The sequence below is a fragment of the Macadamia integrifolia genome, chromosome 14 (genome assembly GCF_013358625.1).
Source record: "Macadamia integrifolia cultivar HAES 741 chromosome 14, SCU_Mint_v3, whole genome shotgun sequence".
Classification (NCBI taxonomy): Eukaryota; Viridiplantae; Streptophyta; class Magnoliopsida; order Proteales; family Proteaceae; genus Macadamia; species Macadamia integrifolia.
Window position 1 is genome coordinate 32,022,617 of NC_056570.1, and position 22,154 is coordinate 32,044,770.

General features: G+C 39.4%; 1 protein-coding gene across 1 annotated transcript; it reads right to left on the reverse strand.

The window, feature by feature from the left end:
* Positions 1-16,704: 16,704 nt before the first annotated feature.
* On the reverse strand, positions 16,705-21,370 carry LOC122061785 (sterol 14-demethylase-like). Its single transcript, XM_042625255.1, has 3 exons — positions 21,048-21,370; positions 19,774-20,240; positions 16,705-18,011 (listed from the first exon to the last, which is right to left on the reverse strand). The coding sequence occupies exons 2-3, from the start codon at positions 20,236-20,238 to the stop codon at positions 17,013-17,015; spliced, it is 1,464 nt and encodes a 487-aa protein (XP_042481189.1). The 5' UTR covers positions 20,239-20,240; positions 21,048-21,370; the 3' UTR covers positions 16,705-17,012.
* Positions 21,371-22,154: the final 784 nt, after the last annotated feature.

Below are 22,154 nucleotides of genomic sequence, written 5' to 3' on the forward strand. Positions count from 1 at the left end.
TTTTTTTTTTTTTTTTTTTTTTTTTTTTTTTGTTCCTTAATCATCTCATTGTATAAATTTGCTCCAATCTGGATGGCATGGTCGTTTCTCAACTCTTATATGGACTTGTCCCCTCCTTTTAGGAAAAACATTTGGGGGGTTTTCTACCTTACCTTTCTTGAATTTGTTGTTTATATTTGAATCACAACCCATCAAGTATATTAGCATCATCAATGGTTGTTTCCATTAAAATGTAAATTTTCCATTTGGCTAGACTTCCCAATTTGAAATTTTCTACATGTTAGGTCTATTTGTTTGCAATCGTCAAATTTCTTATTCCGAATCCAAGTAGTGATATGCTATCTCTTGTTAAACTCATACCTTATCCCATGCTCTCTTGAAAGGATTTATTCATTTTCTTTATTCTTGGACTCTATGCATTAAGGGTACTTCTCATTGGGATCACATGCCTCATCCCATTCATCCCTTTGCATCACTTGTGTTTACTTAGTGATTTCCATCACTTCAATCCGTCTTATTTGTACATTGAATCACCTGGTAGGGTTAGGTATCCGGGTTTGGTATTGTGTTTGATGCTTTGAAATAAGCTAGCTTAGATCACATTTCCTATAGTCCTCTGCCATATGCTAAACATAGCTTATCATGTTCATTCCTTGGATCCATTTCGACTACCTGTCCCAATTTGGTATTCCTTATACATTGGCTCCTTGTTTTATACCATATGCTTATCTATTTTCTTTGTATTTGTAGGATGCCACCCCAAAAAGGCAAGGAACCGGTAGTTCCATCAAACAAGATGAAGGCTTCTAAGGCTAAGAAGAAGGAGGTGGGGTCTAGTTCTTCAGCTCCATCTCTGCCTAGAGAAAGGGAGGAGCCTGAAGACCCGACCAACTACGATGAGATGGTCTTCTATAGCTTGAGGGCCACATCTTCATGGCATACCTTCCGCTCACTATCCATGATGCTGGAGAAACAGGTGGTGGTGGAGCATTTTGCCCGTACATTCCTCCTAGAGAAATTTACTACCCTAGGTCAGGACTCTATCCTAAACATTGATCGGCATTGCTACAAGGACTAAGTGCAAAAGTTTTACTATAACCTTGAGGCCACAGAGGAGGATGGAGAGTTTGCTATAGTCAGTATGGTGAAGGGTGTAGAGATCATCCTGACTGTAGATCGGTTGGTAGAGATCATGGGCAGTTTCTCAGAGGGCATCTACTACTACAGTCCTCCTAGGAGCAGAGGTATAAGCCCACTGATGAGCTGGGACATGCAGGAGCACATATACGAGATAATCAATGGCACATGAGTGAGGCCTGCATCTGAGATAGATTTTCTCCTGAGGGCAGAGTATTTGCTAGGTTGTTACAATTCAACCTGGCTCCTAGGGGTGGTCACAGGAATCAGGTGGTTTCATGTCTACCTACCTGGATGCCTGCTTGTTGTCTGCTCTAGAGGCCAATGTACCCCGACCATACCTACCCTACTTTATGTTGAGGTCTATGCACCACCACATAGTGCATTCGGATGATGCAAATCTACCCTACGGTAAAGCTCTCACTCGAGTGTTTGCACATTTCGTGGTTAACTTATTTGGGGAGGTGGGAATGATCCCATGGGACAAGTTCACTCAGAGGAACTTGAAGAAGATGAATCTATATGCCCTAATGGTAGAGTCACAAGTAGCAGATGAGCAAGGGGAGGAGAATACAGAGCATGAGGAGGACGTGCCCATGGATGAGGACGAGCATATTGGAGGTGATGGGGATTATTTCCCTTACCAGGAGGAGGGTTCCTAGGGGGTACACAGACATGAGGATGTTAGAGAGGAGGAGGTTTTAGAGGAGATTCCATTGGATGCTAGGGCAGCAGATCCAGCCTTCTATGGAGTTGGTGGTTCCCGATCAACCAAAGCCAGTGGCCCAGATATCCTTAGTGCTTCTGACACATAGCCCTCAGCTCCCCCACCTACTGGAGAGGCACCTATCCTACAAGACATACTATCTGAGTTGAGGGCCTTGAGAGAGGGTCAGGCTAAGCTTAGAGGTCAGCTTGGAGAGAGTGCTGCCAAGGAGCAAGAGCTCCTCAGGAGAGTGGATGAGAACATCGGAAGAGAGTTCCAGATGTGGAGACAATTCAGAGAGATGGAGTCCAGGTTTCGTCGACTCACCTGGGATATGTACCACTCCACTAGGGTGATCTCTGCTGACATCTGACACTTACAAAGAAGGGTAGTGTGCCTCTATGATTGATTTTCTCATTGGGACGCGCGTCTCGGCATCGACTCTAGGGTCCATATAGGAAAGCCCTTTGATGTTTCTAGTGATGGCTCGGATAGTGATCGAGGCTAATGACCTATCACCCTCTTCTGACTTTTTACTTGTCATTCCTATTTTGACTTTATGTTTATTTGATAGTCTTAGCTAGTGGGTTTTATGGTTTACTTCCTTACTTTTCTTGCGTGATATGACTAGTATGACTTAAGCAATGATGGCATCTGCCATCCATTTCATAATTTATTTCCATTTGTGTACTTAGAGTTTGAATTATAATTATGGTAGTACTTATGAATTTCTAAATGGTTTGCTTCATATTAGAACTGCGTGGTTTAGTGGTGGCAGTTTCGGTTACCATATGTTATTATAATATTATTTTGTTGTCTATCAGGTTTTATGTTTGAAAATTTTTGGTTTTCTCACTTTACACCATTATACTGCTAAAATTTCGTTAAAATTTCTGCTAACAAGTAAATCCACTTATTATAAATTCAAAGCTAATTAACAGAATTTATCCTATTAATGCACACATGCCATGAAATGCAAGAGTTATAAATTTTACATTTAATTAAGACTTTTTAACTTTTCATAAGGCTTTTATCTTCACCCACCTCAAACCTATTATAGTTTCTATGGGGTCTAAGCAGTATGATGTACGCAGGTAGAGTATCACGCTCTGATACCACCGTTGCCACACCCCATTCTCACAGAACCGAGCCGGTGACCGAGTTAACTCTGGTTAACTTACAAACCTACCAGGATCAATAATGCAGTAACCACTATACAGCATACATCTACCAAAAGTAAGATAAGACCTGTATTTTTAGCGGAAGACCTATTCATAATAATACTAGTAATTGTTCCCCAAATACTTAATACCAAAATTGAGTTATAAAAGTTATATATATATGAGCCCGAAGGCATAATATATACATAAAAATATAACAATTTAAGCATCAAGTCATTAAAAGGGTACAACAAAAGAATAAAAAAGAATCAATCTGGAGTCACTGCTACCATGCAGCATAATCTTCACACGTGCAATCAGCACCGTGCTTGAACTAATCAGGGACCCACCAATCCTCAGAGGAAAACTCCACAGTGGGACCTAGTTCCTGATCTTCAGGCGGGTAATCTGTAAAATCACCTAAAAAGAGTTGTGCATGTGGGATGAGCTCACTAGCCCAATAAGTGGAAAGGAAGACCACACAAGCAGTCACAATGCAAATGAACCTATATCTATGCAATTCATTTTAATCCTATTCACCTAAACAACATTACTAGGTCATAGGCTATGTGCTACTCATAATCACAGTTCGCGTATGCCCTGGGTATGAGCGATGAACCTCATTCTGCGATATGCCCATAGGGTTATCGGAGAAGGCCCACTGTTGGTACTAAAATGTAAATACAAGCTGACTCCCTGTAATTTAAATGACAGAAAGTAAATGGGTGACTCCACCCAAAATAAAAGCAATACGATCCGTCAGGGTTACCGACTGTCCTAGGGATCAGCCATACGTACTTCTAACCGCTACAGGAGTCCGACAACCATGACCCGATGCTTTCCCATAATGGTAACCCAACACGTAAATCCCTGCTGGGAAGGGTCCTAGCCAAGGGGTATATCAATCCTAATTGCGTACCTCTATATGAGATAGTGCAATTACAATATGGCACCGCATCCCATTCCACGAGCCACCATGCACTCATTTCCAAACCAGCTACGGCTTCTAATCTAGCATACACATCATGTCCAAATGAGATTCCTCCATCACATACATCAAGACGTAATGAATATTCAAACATAAAACAAAGCATAGCATATTATGTAAATATACATACAATGCATGATATGGCATACGTGATGTCTAGTCTACACACAAGTGACATCATGACATGGCTAGTCTAACACATGTTAAGTGATGCATAAATACTCCAATTAAATCAAAGTCCACTCTCCATTTACTTGTATAAGTTTGCAGTGCTTGCACCCGGTACGTAGGAGATCCAATGTGTGGGTATGTTTATAACGAGTGTAACCTATCATAAACATAATGATTCATCATTTCGCTACTTTGGGGTTAAAATCATCACGATTGAACACTCAAATCATGTTTACAATCTTAAATGGGGGTTGCCCATCAAATTTGGGCCCATTCTAAGCACACTAGCCTGATAGGTGGGTCTGAGACTCTGACAGGTGGATCTGAGACTTTGACAAGAGGGTCTGAGACCCGCCGGTTAGGCTAGAGACTCAAAACTGAGTTCTGGGCACACTGGTGGGTCTAAGACCCGCAGGTATGACACCCCTAATCAGAAAATGGAATTTTTTTGTCATCTTCCCATCTTCTCTCCGGCTTGGGGAACTCATTTGGGGTCAATCCAGTAATGCTAATCCCTCATCTAAGGTCCACTCATACTTCCACAACTTAGATCTAAGATCACATTAAAAGAAAAAGGAGGATTCTTACCTCTTTTCTCAAGAACACCAATGAAACCCCAATTTTACTCCTTTAGCTTAAGAATTCTCAAAAACTCTAGATCTTCACCAACACTCCTTCCAAATTCTTCAAAATCATTGTATACACCTTCCATTAGACCTTAGATCCGATTACCCAAGTATGATTAGTAAGATTCAAGTGGGTTTTTCCTTGGAATATGCACAATACCTATCTCAAATCGAAGATCCCAGTGAGTTGATCATCATTCCGGTCTCAAAATACCAAGACCCAGCTCCAGTGAAGCTCAATGGTTGATTCCCTTCTTCTTTCTTCTTCTTCTTCCTTTTCCTTTCTTCTTTCTCTCCCTCTCTTCTTTACTTTCTCCCACCAACCAACTAACATTAATGATGGAGGAAAGCAATAAATATCTCCCTTTTATACCTGGGCCCCCAAAATGTCTTTTAGTCATAGGTGGGTATCTCAGGTGGGTATTGTAGCCCCCCAGTGTCATACCTTCCAGTCAGCCCATTTGTTAATGTTCCACTTGGGCTGCAATGGTAATCAACTCCCACACATAATTAAATTAAGTAGGCACCCATAAATACTAATACATAACTTTACCCCTTGTATATGGCCTCGTGGTGGGTGCAAGTGCAAGGCTTGGGTGCACATATTACACTTAGTACCCGCTCGGTCATGTCGGGTCAACCCGAGTTCATGGTCACTCTTGCTACCATATTCCATATGGTACTTGTGTTAGTTCTCTCTGATTCCGCCCTTGTATGATCAAACCAAGTCAATACGAGTAATTAGACCTGGTTTAGAAAGTAGGGTATCACACTATTAGGGCATCAAAAGTCTGTAGATGTTGATAGTAAAGAACCTCATAATAAGGCTTTGACAAGTTCTCAATTAACATTTTTACTTACTCTGCTTCAGAAGGTCATTCTGCCATCTTGGTGGCCTTGTTCCTGAACCTCATTACAAAAGTGGAAAACCTCTCCCTAGGTTGCTATCTCAAGGTTTCGAGTTCTCAACTTTCCACATCTACTTCGGTGTTGTGCTGATACTGTTTAGTGAAGGCTTTCATTGCTGCCGCCCAATTCTATGTCTGTGTGGATTCCAACTGTGTGAGCCACCTTAACTCTGGTCTTGATAATGTCAACTTGAATACCTACCTCATCTGATTGTCAGCAATTTGTCATATCTTCATGATACTGAGGAATACCTCCAAACGAGCCCTAGGATCCCCTGACCCGTCAAATCTGTTGATTTGACACTTGAACTTTTCAGGGATTCTTGCCCTGAAAAAGAAGCTCATCTCATCAGAATCTATTATTTGACTCTCTTGACTTTTCCATGCTCGGATCATATCCTCAAGCTTCTCCAATTGTTCTCTCATTTTCCTTTCCCTCTTTGTCTCTAGAGATTCCTTTTGAACATGTGCCACAAATTTCTCTTCTTCATCATTAATTATAGCCAGAGGGGGATCCCTAGAGGAAGTCCCTTGATGACCTGTAGGCCTAGTTGGTTCTGGCTCTGCTAGAGGAGGAGTTGTGTCAGCCTCAAGATCGGTCCTAGGTAGGTTCCGTAACAAGTGCAACACTTGAGCTAATCCATTCTTGACTTCAGTAACTTCAACTTGCAATGTCTCTACTGGGTGGACCCACGCTTGTTCCGGTGTTTCCATGTTGGGTGGATCCATGTGAACTAGGTTGTAATCACTTGGTGGTAGACAATCTCGGAGAGATGATGGAGGTGATACCAGATTTAAGTGAGTCAACCAGTTATCCTGACATGTCCAAATGGACTGCAGAGAATACTTGAGGTGTGGAATTGTGCCTGAACCAAAAGTGGTTTATTTTAGGATTCTTAAATTCCCAACCCCTTGTTTACACATTCACTAGATTAACAACCAATGATCCATCCAAAGTTAGTCTGCTTAATGGTGGGGAGTGGATAGGGGTTAATGCCCCTAGTCTACTCAATGCCATAAGTGGGAGATACACACAAATGGCTTGACCAGAACATCCCTATTAATACATTCTTTAACAATAAAGTCATGCTTTCCTTAATCTTATCCCACTAGGTGACCTTCCTCCTAGTTTCTTTGGGTCTTTTGGATAATTCAGCATCTTGTGGGGCTTGGACAGAAGTCAGCCCGGATCACATGTGCCAAATCATCCAAATTTAATTTCTAAGGAGGAAGGACACCTTTTTATCCGAAACCCACTTAGGAGAGCATTTCTTTACGACTAGAATATATCATAGGAAAATTCCTTTTCAAGATCGTGAATAGATTCTATAGATTAGCTTGTGGCATTCCTAGCGTTCTCCATCTATTTCCTACATAATGTGAGTATGCAGTGGATGCAATAGGACCGATAAGGCTTCCTTGACAGGATCTATATACGTAAGGTACGTGATCCTTTTGATATACCCGTGGATACGAGATCAAGGGGGTGACTTCCTTTCCCATTACTCGTGACTACACACGAGGTTAAGCAACTGGCCATGGGGTGGTAGAACCATGAGTGATTGTGTGCAAAAGTGTAATGCGGGAATATCATTATTCGATCTCAGAATGTCATAAAGTGCACAGACCTCCCCGAGGGTGCTGGCACAATTATAAACATCCTCGTCGTCTAACAATAACCGACACCCTTGTACAAGAAGTGACTATCATTTGTTCTCAGAGTACTCTTCATGACAGGCACTGACCTCCCCAAGGGTGCGGACATGATAGGGAGTCCCTCGCCAAATGATTTTACTTCAAACACGATGTATGATGTGGTTAGCGAATACAATTACAAACATAGGGTTAGATAAACATGTTTTCAAACAGATGTGGTGGAAAATGTTCTTGCATTCAATGGTAGCATCTAGTATTGAAAGCTTGCCATTTATCCCCAGTGGAGTCGCCACTATGAGGGTAGCAGCCGGAGATGATGAGACGTCTCTCTTCCCTTTTAGGGGGGGAGAGGACTTACATCATGTCCTCTCTCCTTTCTTTCTCTTTCATGTGAGAGAGGGCTGTGTCATGTGTGCTCACCTTACGGGCCCCACACTATCGTATCACTGCTTGGTGATACGTGGAGGCCTATTTCACAAGAGTGTGAAATTCGTCATTCAAGACGGGGGTTTGATGATAGTCCAATACGGGGATCAGGATCATACAAATGGGGGTTTGGAGTCGTCAGCTAGGGTTATGGGCCTAGGACCCTGGGGTGAGCCCAATTCCTGAGAAAAGGGACAAAATTTTGGTCTGGTCTAGAGATTTAGGGTAAGTGTCAGGTTATAGAATTGGGAAGGTGTTAGGCACCCAATCTGTCGGATTCAACCGGTCTTCCTACTAGATACTTAAGAATGAACATTTTTCACAATTATTCCTATTCCGCATGTTTGGCAAGATTATCACACATATGTACATTGACTGAATTTAAATGATTATATACACTAAAACAAGGTCAATATAAAGTCTACATTATGCTAATTTGGGTAAGAAATTATACCTAAGCTTGACCCCTGTTTCGGGTCAAGAGGAGTGGGCCCCTGATTAGTACCTGCTCGGACTGTCTTTTGGATTCTCCTGGCTCAGGGGAAGATGGTCTTGACCTCCAACTTCCTTTCTTAAGAGATGTTAGCTGGATGGTATACGAACAGAGTTCTGGCTAGGAATGGTTACTTTCAGATTTGGATTCGAATAGAGCTTTGGCTAGGGAAGGCAATTTTCGGATTTGGACTTGGATAGAGCTTCGGCTAGGGAAGGCTATTTCTGGGTTTAGGATGAGGTGGCACTCCTGCAGAGCTTCTGTTGGGAATAGGCTAGGGGAGGGATAGGCTGAGGTAGCACTCTGGCAGAGCTTCCGTTGGGGATAGGCTAGGGGAGGGCTAGGCTGAGGTGGCACTTCGGCAAAGCTTCCGCTAGGAATGGCTATTTCTGAAAAGATTCCAAGGGCACTCGGACAGGGCTTCCACTAAGAATGGCTATTTTTGGAAAGAAATCGATTGACCTAAAAATGGATTGAAGATCCCCAAAGCCCCAAAGCCCCAAAGCCCCAAAGAACACTTTGAAGATCCGAACAGAATTTTGGATCTTGACAAAGATCTCTTCATAGACCCGAAGAACCTCAAGGGGGGAGGGATTTTAATTTCTAGTAAAGATCAAGAACACTCAAGGGGAGAGGCTAAGAACATATTATTTTTAGAAAAAAATGGATTGGATTAAAGACTTGGATTGAAGATCTTCAAAGTCCCGAAGAACACTTTGAAGATCTGAAAAAGATTTCGGATCTTGACGATGATCGCTCTAAAGACCCGAAGAAAATCAAGAGGAGGAGGGGAGGAGAAGAGAGGGTTTCACTAATCTGGAGTGAGGTGGGGTTGTTTGGTATGTAAAATCCAAAGGGGGGGTATTTATAGGATTTTTGGGCCAATAGGGAGGAGTGAGAATTTTAACCAACGGACAAAAGAGGGGTCTTGGACTAAAATGGGTGAAGAGGGATTTTATCCAATGGGTAAAAGGGGTTCTTGGACTAAAATGGGTGAAGAGGGCTTTTATCCAATGGGTAAAAAGGGTTTTTTGGGAGAGAGAATTCTTAAGCAAAAAGTGGGTTTTTGGTCTCAAGTGGGTGAAGAGGAAATCTCTTCACCTACTGGGCTAGTGGAAAACCAATCTTGGCCATTGATGGCGGCGCACAAGATTGGGCCGAAGTGCACGGGACATGGCTAGCACAGAAGGGTAGGCAATGTGTACAAAGTGTGCAGGCAATGTCATGGGTGTGCGGCACATGGCACGTGGGCAATGTCAAGGATGTTCGGGCAGTGGCATGGGTATGCGGGGAGTGGCATGGGTATGCGGCCCCTGGCACATGAGGCAGCACACACATGGGCACCGGCAGGGCAGTAGGTAAGGCTGGCTGGGCACTATGCAACAACTGCACGGGCTAGGTAGCAGCAAGGTAGGCTGGGCACTAGGCAGCAGCCACACAGGCTGGGCAACAGTAGGCACAAGTGCTACCCTAGGTATTGGCAGTAGTCTGTGGGCACATGGGTTGTAGCCAGCAGGGCCACAGGCAGGGTCATGCTAGGGTGCGGGCTGGCCTACCCTAGGTAGCAGTCAGCGCGCAACATGCTTGTGGGCTGACCTCCTGGCCAGCGCGTGCAGCATGCATGCAGGTTGGCCTACTGGCCAACACGCGCGATCACAGATTTTTTTGGTGACGATCACAGAAGATCCAATAGTCCATTTTAACATGCCATATATCATCGGAATCATATTTCCGAGCACTATCCATCAATATGCTCATCTTGACCAGATTCCTTCATCTATGAAAAGTCAAAATTGGACCCTTTTCTCTCCCATGCGGGGTTTCCAAGGTTTCAAGTAGGTGAATGTTTCCGGATTATTTGGGTAGGTAGGGGATGAATTTTGGTGTATTTGGGTAGGTAGGAGATCTTTTCAACTTTCCAGCAGGCTTGCCAGTGTGAGCGGCATATGTATGGAAAAATGTAATTTTTTGGGGATAATCGTGGGAGATCCGACGGTCTTATTTTGACATGCCATATATCGTCGGAATCGTATTTTTGAGCACTATCCATTTGTACGGTCATCTTGACCAGATTTCTTCATATATATAGAAATTCAAAATTGGACCCTCTTCTCTCCCACGTGGGGTTTCTAGGGTTTTCAGGTAGTGGAATGTTTCTGGGTTTTCTTAGTCCATCATCTCTGTTGATCGGAAGTCAAAAGTCGCGTCCAAGATCCACATTTCATCATAGCCAGAGGAGGGTGAAAAAATTGGGTGTCTACTGTAACGTAGCAGAAATTCCAGATTTCTCCCAATTAAACCAAGTTCTCATACAAAATTATGAAATCAGAGATGGAATAATAGTGTTTAGCTTCTATTTGATGATCAAACCTCAATTTCACATACATGCATAGAATCAAACCTTTAATTCATCTTGCATGTGTCTTTAAAACCATATAACAGTAAAATCAAGATGGGATTTCACCTTAATTCAGATTAATTTTTATACTTTAAGAATTTTAAGTAAGGATCTTCATATTCCAGTCCCATTCGGCCTTCATTCATGTTAATCCATTTCAATTTTAAGAAATTTCTCTTACATCAAAGAAACTCACTCTAAGTCTTTACTCTATGCTGAATTTCAGATTTCACCTTAATCTTCCCTATTCAACTAAATCAGCCAACCCAAACATTAATCTTCACTATGATTTTATCACTTCAACACTTACAAAAAGTTAGATTCTTACCTGGAGGAAGAATCAACCAACTGCTATCTCAAGAACCTCAATTCTCTTTCAATTTCTTCTTCTTCTCTTTTCTCCTTCTCTTCTCTTCTTCTTTCTCTTTTCTTTCTCTTGCTATACAGAAAAGAAAATGAGAGTGCTAAAGGTCAGTGGAGCACTATTTATAGTCCTATCTCCCTTAGTGGAGAGACACACACACACATATATCTACTAGTAAAAGTACACGTGCAAAGATATATGATATCCATTGAAGCAATTACTAATTTAAGATGACTATTAAGTATTAATTTTTAAATTTCAAATAATGATAGACAATTACAACATATTTTTAGACAATCAATGGTCAAGAGAGAGACCTCTCCTTAGTAGAATGTCTCTCTTTGTCTCTTTCTAAGAGATTTAGTTACAAGCTATCGAGGATGGGTTTTTTAGTTTAGAAACCTTGAATCAATGGTCAGAAGCTAACATTAATTCTTGGTATTAATGGCTTGCTTGATAGTCTCAACTTTTTTTTTTCATAAGTTCCTTTATATCTTGGTAATTTGGGGTCACTTTGCTATTGAGATCCAATGCTGAAGGGATCCCTTTTTAGCTATTTCTTTTTTCAGATAGATCTAGAGGCAATCACATGCATCCAGTAGAAAAAATTTATCCATTAGGAATTATTAGAGCATCTAATGTAAGTCCTACGTGCTCAATTGAATATCCAATTAAGTAGTGGCTGTTGGGAACTTGGGACTTAAAGAGAAGTAAGATTACAATAACTTATTAACCAATAGATTCTACAAATGTAGTTCTCCTAAGATATTTATACGTTGTTGGGAGGGATAGCAGTATATATTGTTCCTATCTGGATTTATTAATTTTTATAGGTGAAACTTTGTTAATGGTCATAGATTAGAAAAATCGAGACTTGACAAATTGAGTCAATTAGATTGAAAATTGGCTCATCCATTTTGAATTGTATGGATTCTTCGTCAATTAAATTTTCTTTCAGTAAAACTACACTAGATCAATCAATTCCATTTAAAGAAAAATCCCAAAATAACATGAAATCTAAATCATCAATATAATGGTGTAGATTTAAGATCAAACACCATCGCTTCTCAGTGAAAAAAAAAAGACAAAGGAGATATCATCCCCTTGGATGTGTCATATAAAAAACCTGAAATCTAAAATTGTAATCACACCGATATATACCCTTACCCATATTTACAATATGCAGATGTTCCTTGATCAACAAGACAAAGGAGATCTTCTCAATGAATACTTCATTTAGTGAGCCTAATCCTGCCTCGATGTTCTTCCCCAAGGAGAATCTCTCTACTCTTAACATCAAGTTTTTCCACCCCCACCTAGTAGAGCAGAGTAACCCCTCCACACCAATCTTTCTGTAAAGAATCTCCCGAAGAAATATGACATCTAGTATTTTAAATACCTGTAAAGAATAAAATATAAAAATAGATTCTCCTCTATTTTGTCCATCAATGCCTCGATTTTTATATCCAACTTTAGATCCTTATTCCTTACAATTTTATCGAATTCCTAGTCCTCTCCTTCTTCTTCAATTTGTATCAAAAGCAGCCCAACTTGGATATTAGGTCCTATTGTTACTTCATGGTTGCAATAAAGCATTTAATTCTGAAATTTATGGAAAGAATTTGCTGCTTTCTCATAAGCTTTATGCTGAGTTAGGGATTCAAACACTAATAATTTTGATTTTCTTTTTTGGTAGATAGTCTGCATTCAATTAAAGATAATACTTAAATTCCTTGTCTAGTTAATAGATTTTCAGAAAAAAGAAAGTTAATTGTTAGCTTCTGCGATCAATGTTGTGAGTCATTAGATTTGAAGCTATGGGCATGGGTAACCCTTATGCTTCTTGATTTGTAGAGGATTCATTACACCTTTTAGAGAGAGAGAGAGGGGGGGGGGTAGTTCTATATAATCGTCATATTTTGTTAATTTAACCAAGCTTCCATTTAACATGAAAGAGATGGCACATGGCAGAGACCAAATTAGTTAATTGATAACATTCTAGTAGTTTCTGTAGTACATGGCCCTTTCAAGTATAAAAAAAAATTAAAAAATAAGGCAGCCAAGACATACTAATGTATAAAAATTCCTGAATCTCCTCCAATGTCAACCACTTGTTGGTTAACTACTACTGAGGGCTTAAGTTCACATAATTTCTAACTTCCCTTGAGCCGTAGGTGACTCTCATAGATACTTTTCTGTGAAAAGGGTCGAGCACAACCCCCATCATACCACCAACCAATAAAGGATCCCTAATATTCCTCATATCCCTATCCCTTGGCATTATGCCCAACATAAGAAGAAACCGGGTTGGAGAAGAGTTGGTCTTCCATTGAATAGAATAGAAGAAGGCTGTATTTACATATATACTATGGGATATAGCTTCTCCTTTTAGTTTGTTTCCTGAAATCTACTTTTCTTCACCATAAACCATGGCCATTTTATTGTCTCTTTTCCATTGTAAAGGTAAAGCAAGTTGTTACCTTCATATTCTTACATGATGTTACATACTCGAAGGCCTTTCATTCTAGTAGATATCATATGTAACCTTCTGATCTCAGATTGCCTTGGTGGTTGCCTTTTTTTTTTTTTTTTTTCATGCAATCATTTAGGGAATTGGGTTTGGATTGCATGAAAATAAAATAAGGGGCGGTACTGGAGATACCTCTGGATCTTATATCCAACCAACTCTAAAGTGAAATATGAGTAATTGCAACCCTCAAATACTCAAAATATACAATTTCACAGCATCCAGAAACCAAATTGATAGTGTAGTCACTATTATTTTTTAAAACCAAAACCCTGCCAATCCCATATCAGAAACAGAACTCACCAGGATCATGTTATTGAAAGAATTTCTCAACATCTGCAAAAGAAAAACAAGGTAAACATCAAAACCTACGAAGAAAAAAAATTTGAGGGAAAACGGTTGTTTTCTTCCCTTTTCCCTCAAAAGAAGAATAAGAGAAGCAACGAAGCAAAATCCAACCAGTGGTGAGAGCCTTGATCATCCCAGCGTGCCTTCATCTGAAATCCTTAAAGACTTCTTCAACCGATCAAGGATTATGAGGCTGTAAGGTCCTTCCATACCTGAGACAAGTTAGAGGGTTAATCCAACATTAGTTATGATAAACCCATAAATGAACAAAGAAAATCAAACATTTTAAAAAAGTATGGAAAAAAAAATTTGAGATTACAAATTTAAGTAGATTCCTAGATACCCTAAATCAGAAAACATATTAAAATTTGCAGGTTTACATCCATAAAGAGCCAGAAAAAAAAAAAAAAAAAAAAAAAAAAGGAAAACAAACAAACAAATTGTAGAAGATAAGAAGTGCATTATAGGGTCAAGGAGCGAAGACGAATACCTTAAATTAAATCATTAGATAGGAAAAGAAAAGCTAAAGAATTGTATAAGAAACCTTACAAGAGCTTACCTAGAACTAAAGGAATAGCAGAGAAAGCGAGCACTTGGAGCTCTCTTAGAGCAGATTGTGGGCTTTGGGATAGAAGACCAAAGAGGAGATGCAACTCTCTGATTTTGTTTCCTAATAAATGGGAGAGAATAGGGAAGATTTTATTTACTAATAACTTAGATACATATAAAAAATTATTAAATACATGGGAGAGAAGGATTCTATTTCCTAATGAAGGAGAGGGAGGAGGGAAGAGTTTCTTTACTAATAAATAGGATAAGAGAAAGATTGGGAATGTGTAAGAGAGAGAGAGAGAGGAAAGATAAATAAGGGAAGTGAAATATTAGAGATTTTTTTTTTATAAATATAAAATATAAAGGGTTACTACCATGGGAGGATAGAGATTTTAAAGGAGAGAATTTTTTTTTATCCTTTTTAATACTTAATAATCACTCCCCCCTTTGTGCTCCATGTTTTATTATTATTATTATTTTTAGTAATGGCATAATTATTGAGGAATATCATGCAGTAAAAACTATTAAAATCGATGAAAGAGGATTGAGAAAAACCCCTTTTTTTTTAATACTTAATAATTACTTTTCCCTTTTGCTCCATGTTTTTTTTAATTATTATTTTCTCTTCCATTTCGAAGGATTTTTAGGTCCGTTGGAAAGTTTTATGGTAGAGGTCAATGGTCTTTTTTGTATTTTTGAAAAAGTATACCAAAGATAGGGAGTACATATATATATATATATGCTATCTACATAATATCAATACTTATTCATATTTAATTTCATACTTAACTTTAATTCCTATAATTCTTATGTATATTATTTATATTATTATTTTATCATAAAAGGCTCAAAGAAAGCAAGCCTTGACGTTAAATTATAAGTGTGGGACCCACAACAGTCAAAGATGACTATTCTGCCCAGCTAACAAGTCAGCCTGTCCTGCCCAGGGCTCTTTAGCCAGTTGAGCTAGATTCAGTCCCCCTTGGGTCTATTGCTTTTTCTATCATTTTTATCCCCTATCAAAGGTTAATAACTACATATTGGCCCACTTTTCTTGTTGACTCTTCCAACACTGTTGGTAGAATGCACAGGTATAGGTTGGATCATTCTCTCATTTTTGGCATTCTACTGTTACCAACTAAGCTAATATTGACCTTTCCTGCCTGGTACCTTTGCCTGTTCACAATTAATATAAAGAGGTAAGATTAGGGTGGTACACTATGGCTTTTAGGGTTACTTTTGGAGATTTGCAGGATGATCGATGTGTAGGACTCCAGGACATGCAGACTTCCGCTAGCAACGAGCTTGTATCTCTGGAGCCCGATATACTAAGGAGGGGATGCTACCTACGTTTTGTAGCACTAATACCAAACGATGGACTTAGTAAGAAAATAGGAAAGCAGTGTAGCAAATGGATTTGTGTGCATCATATAACTGTATGGAGCATGCATTGCATCATTTGTATTGCATGTGCTTGCATGCACACCCTTCACTGGGCTTGAGAAGGTCACCCACATTGATTACTCTCTTTGGATGATGGAACCGGTGCTAAAGTAGGATTGGGCTTCGACGGCAGTTGTGAGGCTTGTGTCTAAGAGACACCGGGCTATTGTTGGACTTCATTTCTGTTATTTCTGTTGATGTAAATATTGATGACATATGTAAGATGTAAATATTAGATCTGTGGGTTGTTAGCAAATGGATCTTGTGTACTTATAACTTATCATTTAGTGAATCGCTAGTAATATTTGTATGATTTTATTAGCATACTCTGATTTTAGTGATGGATTTTGATGACATTTATGGATTAAGGTACTGTATCTATAATCCTGGAGGGTCAAACTGATTGAATATGGGTATCCAATGCAGCATACCTCGGCCTATCGGAGGCAAGGTGTGACATTTGCATGATATTATCTATGAGGCCAATAGTAAGGGTTGGGTTGTTATAGTGGTATTAGAGTCAACTCTCGACAACGTGTGGAGGCCACAGTGGCGATGCTATGCCACAAAGGGGAGAATGCCACACCCAAGAAAAGGTCCAAATTAGTTGAGCCCCAAAGGATTGGTAAGAAATGGGGGGCCTTTAGGAGGACATGCTCTTTAGTCCCACATCGGCTAATGAGAAAATTTCTGAGTTATTGATAAAGGGCGGCCTCCTTACTATGGCATGACACTGGTTTTGAAATCATAAGGCCCATGAGCTATTATTTCAAGTATTTTGATCAGTCAGATGGTAACAAATTAAGGCATAAACTTAGGACAATTAATCCCAATTAAATTAATACAGATACTTATAAATTTAAATAAGCCCTCCTTCAATCTTAAAATAAAGAGGGATTAATACAGATACTTATAAATTTAAATAGTAGAAAATGGATTTGATGGACACATAAATTCAACACAACCAACATTAACCCGGACCTCGCAAAGCCCTCCTCCAATCTTAAAATAAAGAGGGATGGCAATGACACATTGATGTACAAAATTGGGAAGAGTCCCATGAAACATATCTTCAAAGTAGCCAATGCCAACCCACTTGTTTTGGACGCTTAGACAACATTGAGCGGCCGTCGTTTGTACCGCACAATCACCTTTCCCTTTACACCCACAACCATGGCATTCCAATCAATCTCAGGGAAAGGGGAGACCAACTCTAACTCGAAATTCCTCAGCAAATGGCTCCATATCGCCTTTATCTGCAAATATGCAAATGGCTCCCCAAGACATCCATGCCTTCCACCCCCAAATGAGATATATGAGAACGGCCCTGCTGTCTTATCCTCTTCCCTTTCTGCTGCAAATCTGTCCGGGTCATACCTGTTTGGGTCCTGATATATATGTGGCAGTCGGTTAGCAAAAGCTGGTGACGTAGCAACAATATGGCCTTTTGGTATGTCGTATTCTTTTCCCTCCCGAGTTGTCACACTGAAGTCACTGTGTGAGCTACGCAGCAGCAGTATCAGCGGGGGATGCAGCCTCAGTGCTTCCTTGATGCACCTGTACAGGACATCCATCTCAGACAGGATATCATGGTCAACCTTGTTGCCATGCTTCTTAATTAGCTTCTTCTGCTCATCCAACACGGCGACGAGGTATTCCTTATGACGAAGGAGATAGGCCCCAGTCCAGGTGGAGGTGATGGAACTGGTGTGTTGTCCAGCAAAAAGGGCAGCAATGAGTAGCCCAGTGACCTCACTTTCTGTTGTTGGGCGTCCATCTTTGTACTTAGAGTCAATGAAGCACTGCAGCATATCATTCTCTGACTTACCAGCACGTTTCCTAGAAGCTATGATGTTTGTGAAGATTTCTGCAAGCTTCTTGCGGGCACGATCGCGACGGCGGTGAGCTGGAATGGGTAGGTACGGGAACATGACACTAATTGGGAGCATACCATTGTCAAGGTCGTGGAAGAGTGCAGACACATCATCAAATAGTTGATCACGAACTTCACGACCCAGAAGGCATCTACTTGCTGTCAAAATGATTAGATGCTCGAGTTCATATTTAAGGTCCACCTCACCACTATCTCCCCAATTTGAGAAGTAATCCTGCCCAAGTTGAGGGTAGACAAACAATCAGCAGCAGTTAAAAAATAGGGGCTTATTATTTTATGTTACTTCATTTGCAAAGGCCCAACACAAATGACTTGAGGAAGAAGCATTACATACAGATCTAGCATTTACGAACAAATATAAACTCAGATATTTGGACAAAATAACTAAACTATACACATCATCTCAAACTTTATAGATACAGGTTGAGAGATAAAAATATGACTTTATCCAAGTATTGCAATTAAAGTGAAAGGCGATTTCCCAGGTTTGCAAAAAGAAGCGCACTTATAAGTTGCCAGGAGTTCCATTATCATAGGATCAGGACACATCGTCAGGTAGTTCATGCACAATATATTGACTATAAGAAAAGTCAACGAGCATGTATAAAATCATTACCATGTGTTTTTTTTATTAATTGAATTAGTAGCCGAGAAGAAATTTAAATGTGGACTTGGAAAGGACCAAGAAGTCCAATTTAGATCAAATGCTAAAAATCATCTGCTTCTCATTATCAGCTAATGGTATTTTTATTGATATAATCTTAAAGGTGGGCCTGCTCATGCATAGGTCTGGGCCTTTAAACATGGCACGTTATTGAGGAGACCAAGCTTGACTACAGGTTCACTGCCTAGACCTTGAACATCCCCAGAGGAGTTCAACTCACAAACAGAATTAGATCAGGAAAAAATCAAGTTGAATACAAGAAGAAAACAGTATGAAATTTTACACTAGCAAATAATGACGATTTCATCATAATTTAAAATGAAACTCCTAGGACTACAGAGCCTCACCTTAAACCATGATGACAATTTATGTGTGAACAATTCACTCCCGAAAAACAAAGAGAGTAACACAACAAATTAGTATTTACATGGGGGGTAAAAAGAATCAATAATGTAACAAGAATAAACCACTAAACATTTATGAGCCTGTGGTTGTTTACAAAATTTCTGATCAAACATTTCTTAATTGTATGAAATACTCCTTCCGTATTCCTGCAGCATATTTACACTAAACTGATCCGCTAGCAGAAACAATATTATACCTTTGCTGCAGAATACACTGCTAATTATGCACCTGAATTCACAGTAAAAAAAAAAAAAAAAATTGCTTTATTGGAGATAGGAACAGAAAATTTCAGAGGACAGTGAGAGGGCACTGCTACAACAAAAGACTAAGTATAAAATCTGGATACTAATTTTATAGTTTTGACATAACTATTTTTCAAAAAAAGGAATATATGGATCTTCAACATTTCAACTAAACGAAAGCAAATGGCAGTCTGTTGGGTTTTCATAGGCAGCTATAGAATCAACTTTGAAGAGGCATGCTACACTCAATTTCCTGCCCAGGGAAGGACATAAAGCTAGAATTACCCGATTGATTTTTAGGAGTAGGAAAGTGACTCTTTGTTCTTAAGAAAGAAAGAAAGGTAGAACAGCAGATTTCCCATATTGGCATAAAGTGTGCCTCTAGCAAACAACCACCACCCAACAACAACAACAACAACAACAACAACAAAGCCTTGTCCCAACTAAATGGGTTCGGCTACATGGAGGTCCCAAGCAAGGACGAACGCAAGAACGGGAAAAAAAAAAGTGCATTGTTGTGGGGTGCGCGCACATATAACATCTTTGCTCAACATACAAAGTCGAATTCTTGATGAATTGCTCAATTTTACTTGGTGCAAAATTCTCCATTCAAGTACAACAAAGAAAAGAAAAATAAAGGACAAAATGTAAAGAAGGGAAGTTACCTCAGCTTCAATAACCATCTGATCCACGTAACCCTTCAATTTTGTCACCCTCAGAGATTCTGTGAAGAAGCGGAATTGTTCCTGCCGCATTGAATAATCAACATCGAACACGACGCCTGGACCAAAAGTTGGCACATTAAACTGATAGACCTCTTGCTGGCTAAGCTCGGCCTCTGGAGCCTTGAAGAAATGAGCAGACACTTCAGGTCCAATGAGGAAAGTGATTTTCTTGTTCAAAAGCTTCACAGTGAATACACTTCCGAGTTTTGGATACTCTTCCCTGAGCATCACCATGGGACCTTTCATGAAACGAGAAAGTCCACCAAACAACGGCCATGTCTTTACAGTTGGGGGAAGGCGTTTTCTGGATTGAGGCATCAGAAGCATAGAAAGAAGCTTTGCAAGGATTATTGTTGCAACAATGAAGAACCCGACATGCAAGGGCTTGTTCTCCATCAAATCCATAGCTAACACAGAAATCCACAAGGCGATTCAAGAATTTCGAAAGGAAAATCAGTGAATAAACCGAGAAACAGAACCAGGAGAAGAGATCGACATAATTTATTTTAACAGAGCAAATTGTGCTTCTTTAGAAACCCTCATATTGGGATTAGAGGTATGTGGAACCTTTTAATGCGACAACAGATTTAGCTAATGCCTAATATCTTACTGCTCATGTACCGTAGCAGAAAAAATAAATAAATAAATAAAACAAAATAAGGTGGAGAATTTAGGTAAATCAATAAGCAGCAAGCAACGCATGAAATCCAAAGGAAATGTTTTAAAACTAAAACAAAGTTTGAATGAAAAATAAACAAAATAAACCAGAGGATAAAAAAAAAAAAAAGAATTACGAGGATCTTAGGCTGTAATTTACAGATTATTCACTGGAATTGTTGGTAATTAAAAAAATCGGTACAGTAGAACAACATATAAGTGGTCAATTACCAAAAAAGATAACAGAACACATATAACAGTTCATTTAAGCATGCAGCAGCAGATCTAAGAACTTAGCTCGTTTTGAGCTTTAAAACAATGTCGTTTTGAGCTTTAAAACAATGTCGTGGTTACTTTGCCGGAAAAAAAAGGGTAGTTCCTACACAGATCTTGAACTACAACGAATCTTGTCTCAACAAAGTTCAATTTTGTTGAACTTGGACGATGATTATTGAGTTGTTTTCGAATTCTGAGCTTTCAAAAACTTGGAAATTTAGCGCATTAAAATAATTTGGATTCAAATTGATCAAAATGAAAAAGATAATCGAGCCTGATACCTGGTCACAGAGATGGAACTTGGAAATAGATCGTAAATCAGATTCCAACGGCACTCACTAGGGCAGTAACTGTGAGAAGAGCAGGAGCAGCAGCATCAGAATATCAGATGCATTTCTGGATCTCAAAAGTTGCCAAAACACATTTTCACCTTTCTCTATCGCCAGTGTTGGACCTAGGGACAAAATTTGTTTATATATTATATATATGTAGAGAGAGAGAGAAAAGATTCTTTCTCCCGTAAGGTCGTGAATATCCGAGCCGAGATTTGTGAAACTATAAGATAATCTCCGGTTGAGCAGAAACTGTGTTCTACATCTACCCGCACCCGTATACCCAAAAAACAAAAACAAGAAAAACTAACAAAAACAAAAAAAAAAAACTATAAGCAGAAACGGTGGGCGGCGGCGATACGAGGTACGATAGAAATGTTATGGTTGGTTTCAATTAAAGTATGCATACGATAATTAGTTACAATAAAATGACGTAATTGTCCCTAATGTCCAAGATAGATTACTAAATTATTGAGGTATACAATTGGGATTATATATCATCAAAAAAAAAAAAAAAAAAAACAATTGGTATTATAAAACTCCACTCATCATAAAATCTCAATAATAAACTCTATTCTTTTTTGCATCAAGAAAAAAGGGGAAAAGCATCAATGGACAAGGATGTTCGTCCGAACCATGCCCCTGCTCAACCCATTGAAATTGGATATAGTTGTAAGACTCATCCAATTCCCAAATCAAAAGCCACTTAATTTTCAATCTCTCTCTGTCGCTCTCTCTCTATTCTTCTTATTCTTCTTTCCTTTCGTTGCTTCAGCTTTTATTTTTTGTACTTTCATTTTATCGAGATTATGAGGATTATGGTCTACCAATTTCCAGCTTAAATAGAAATTTTTAAATTTTTTTCTTTAGGGTGGTTTTTATTTGGTAAATCTTTCATCTTAAGTAATGGTGAATGGACTTTTTTCCCACTTTTTATGGGCATCAAGATTTTCACTCCCTCGGTCCTTCTTTTTCCCTCTCTCTCTTTTTTTTTTCTAGCAATGTACCTTAGGGTGCTCCTAATGCACAACCATCTAAAATGAACCATCCAGAGGA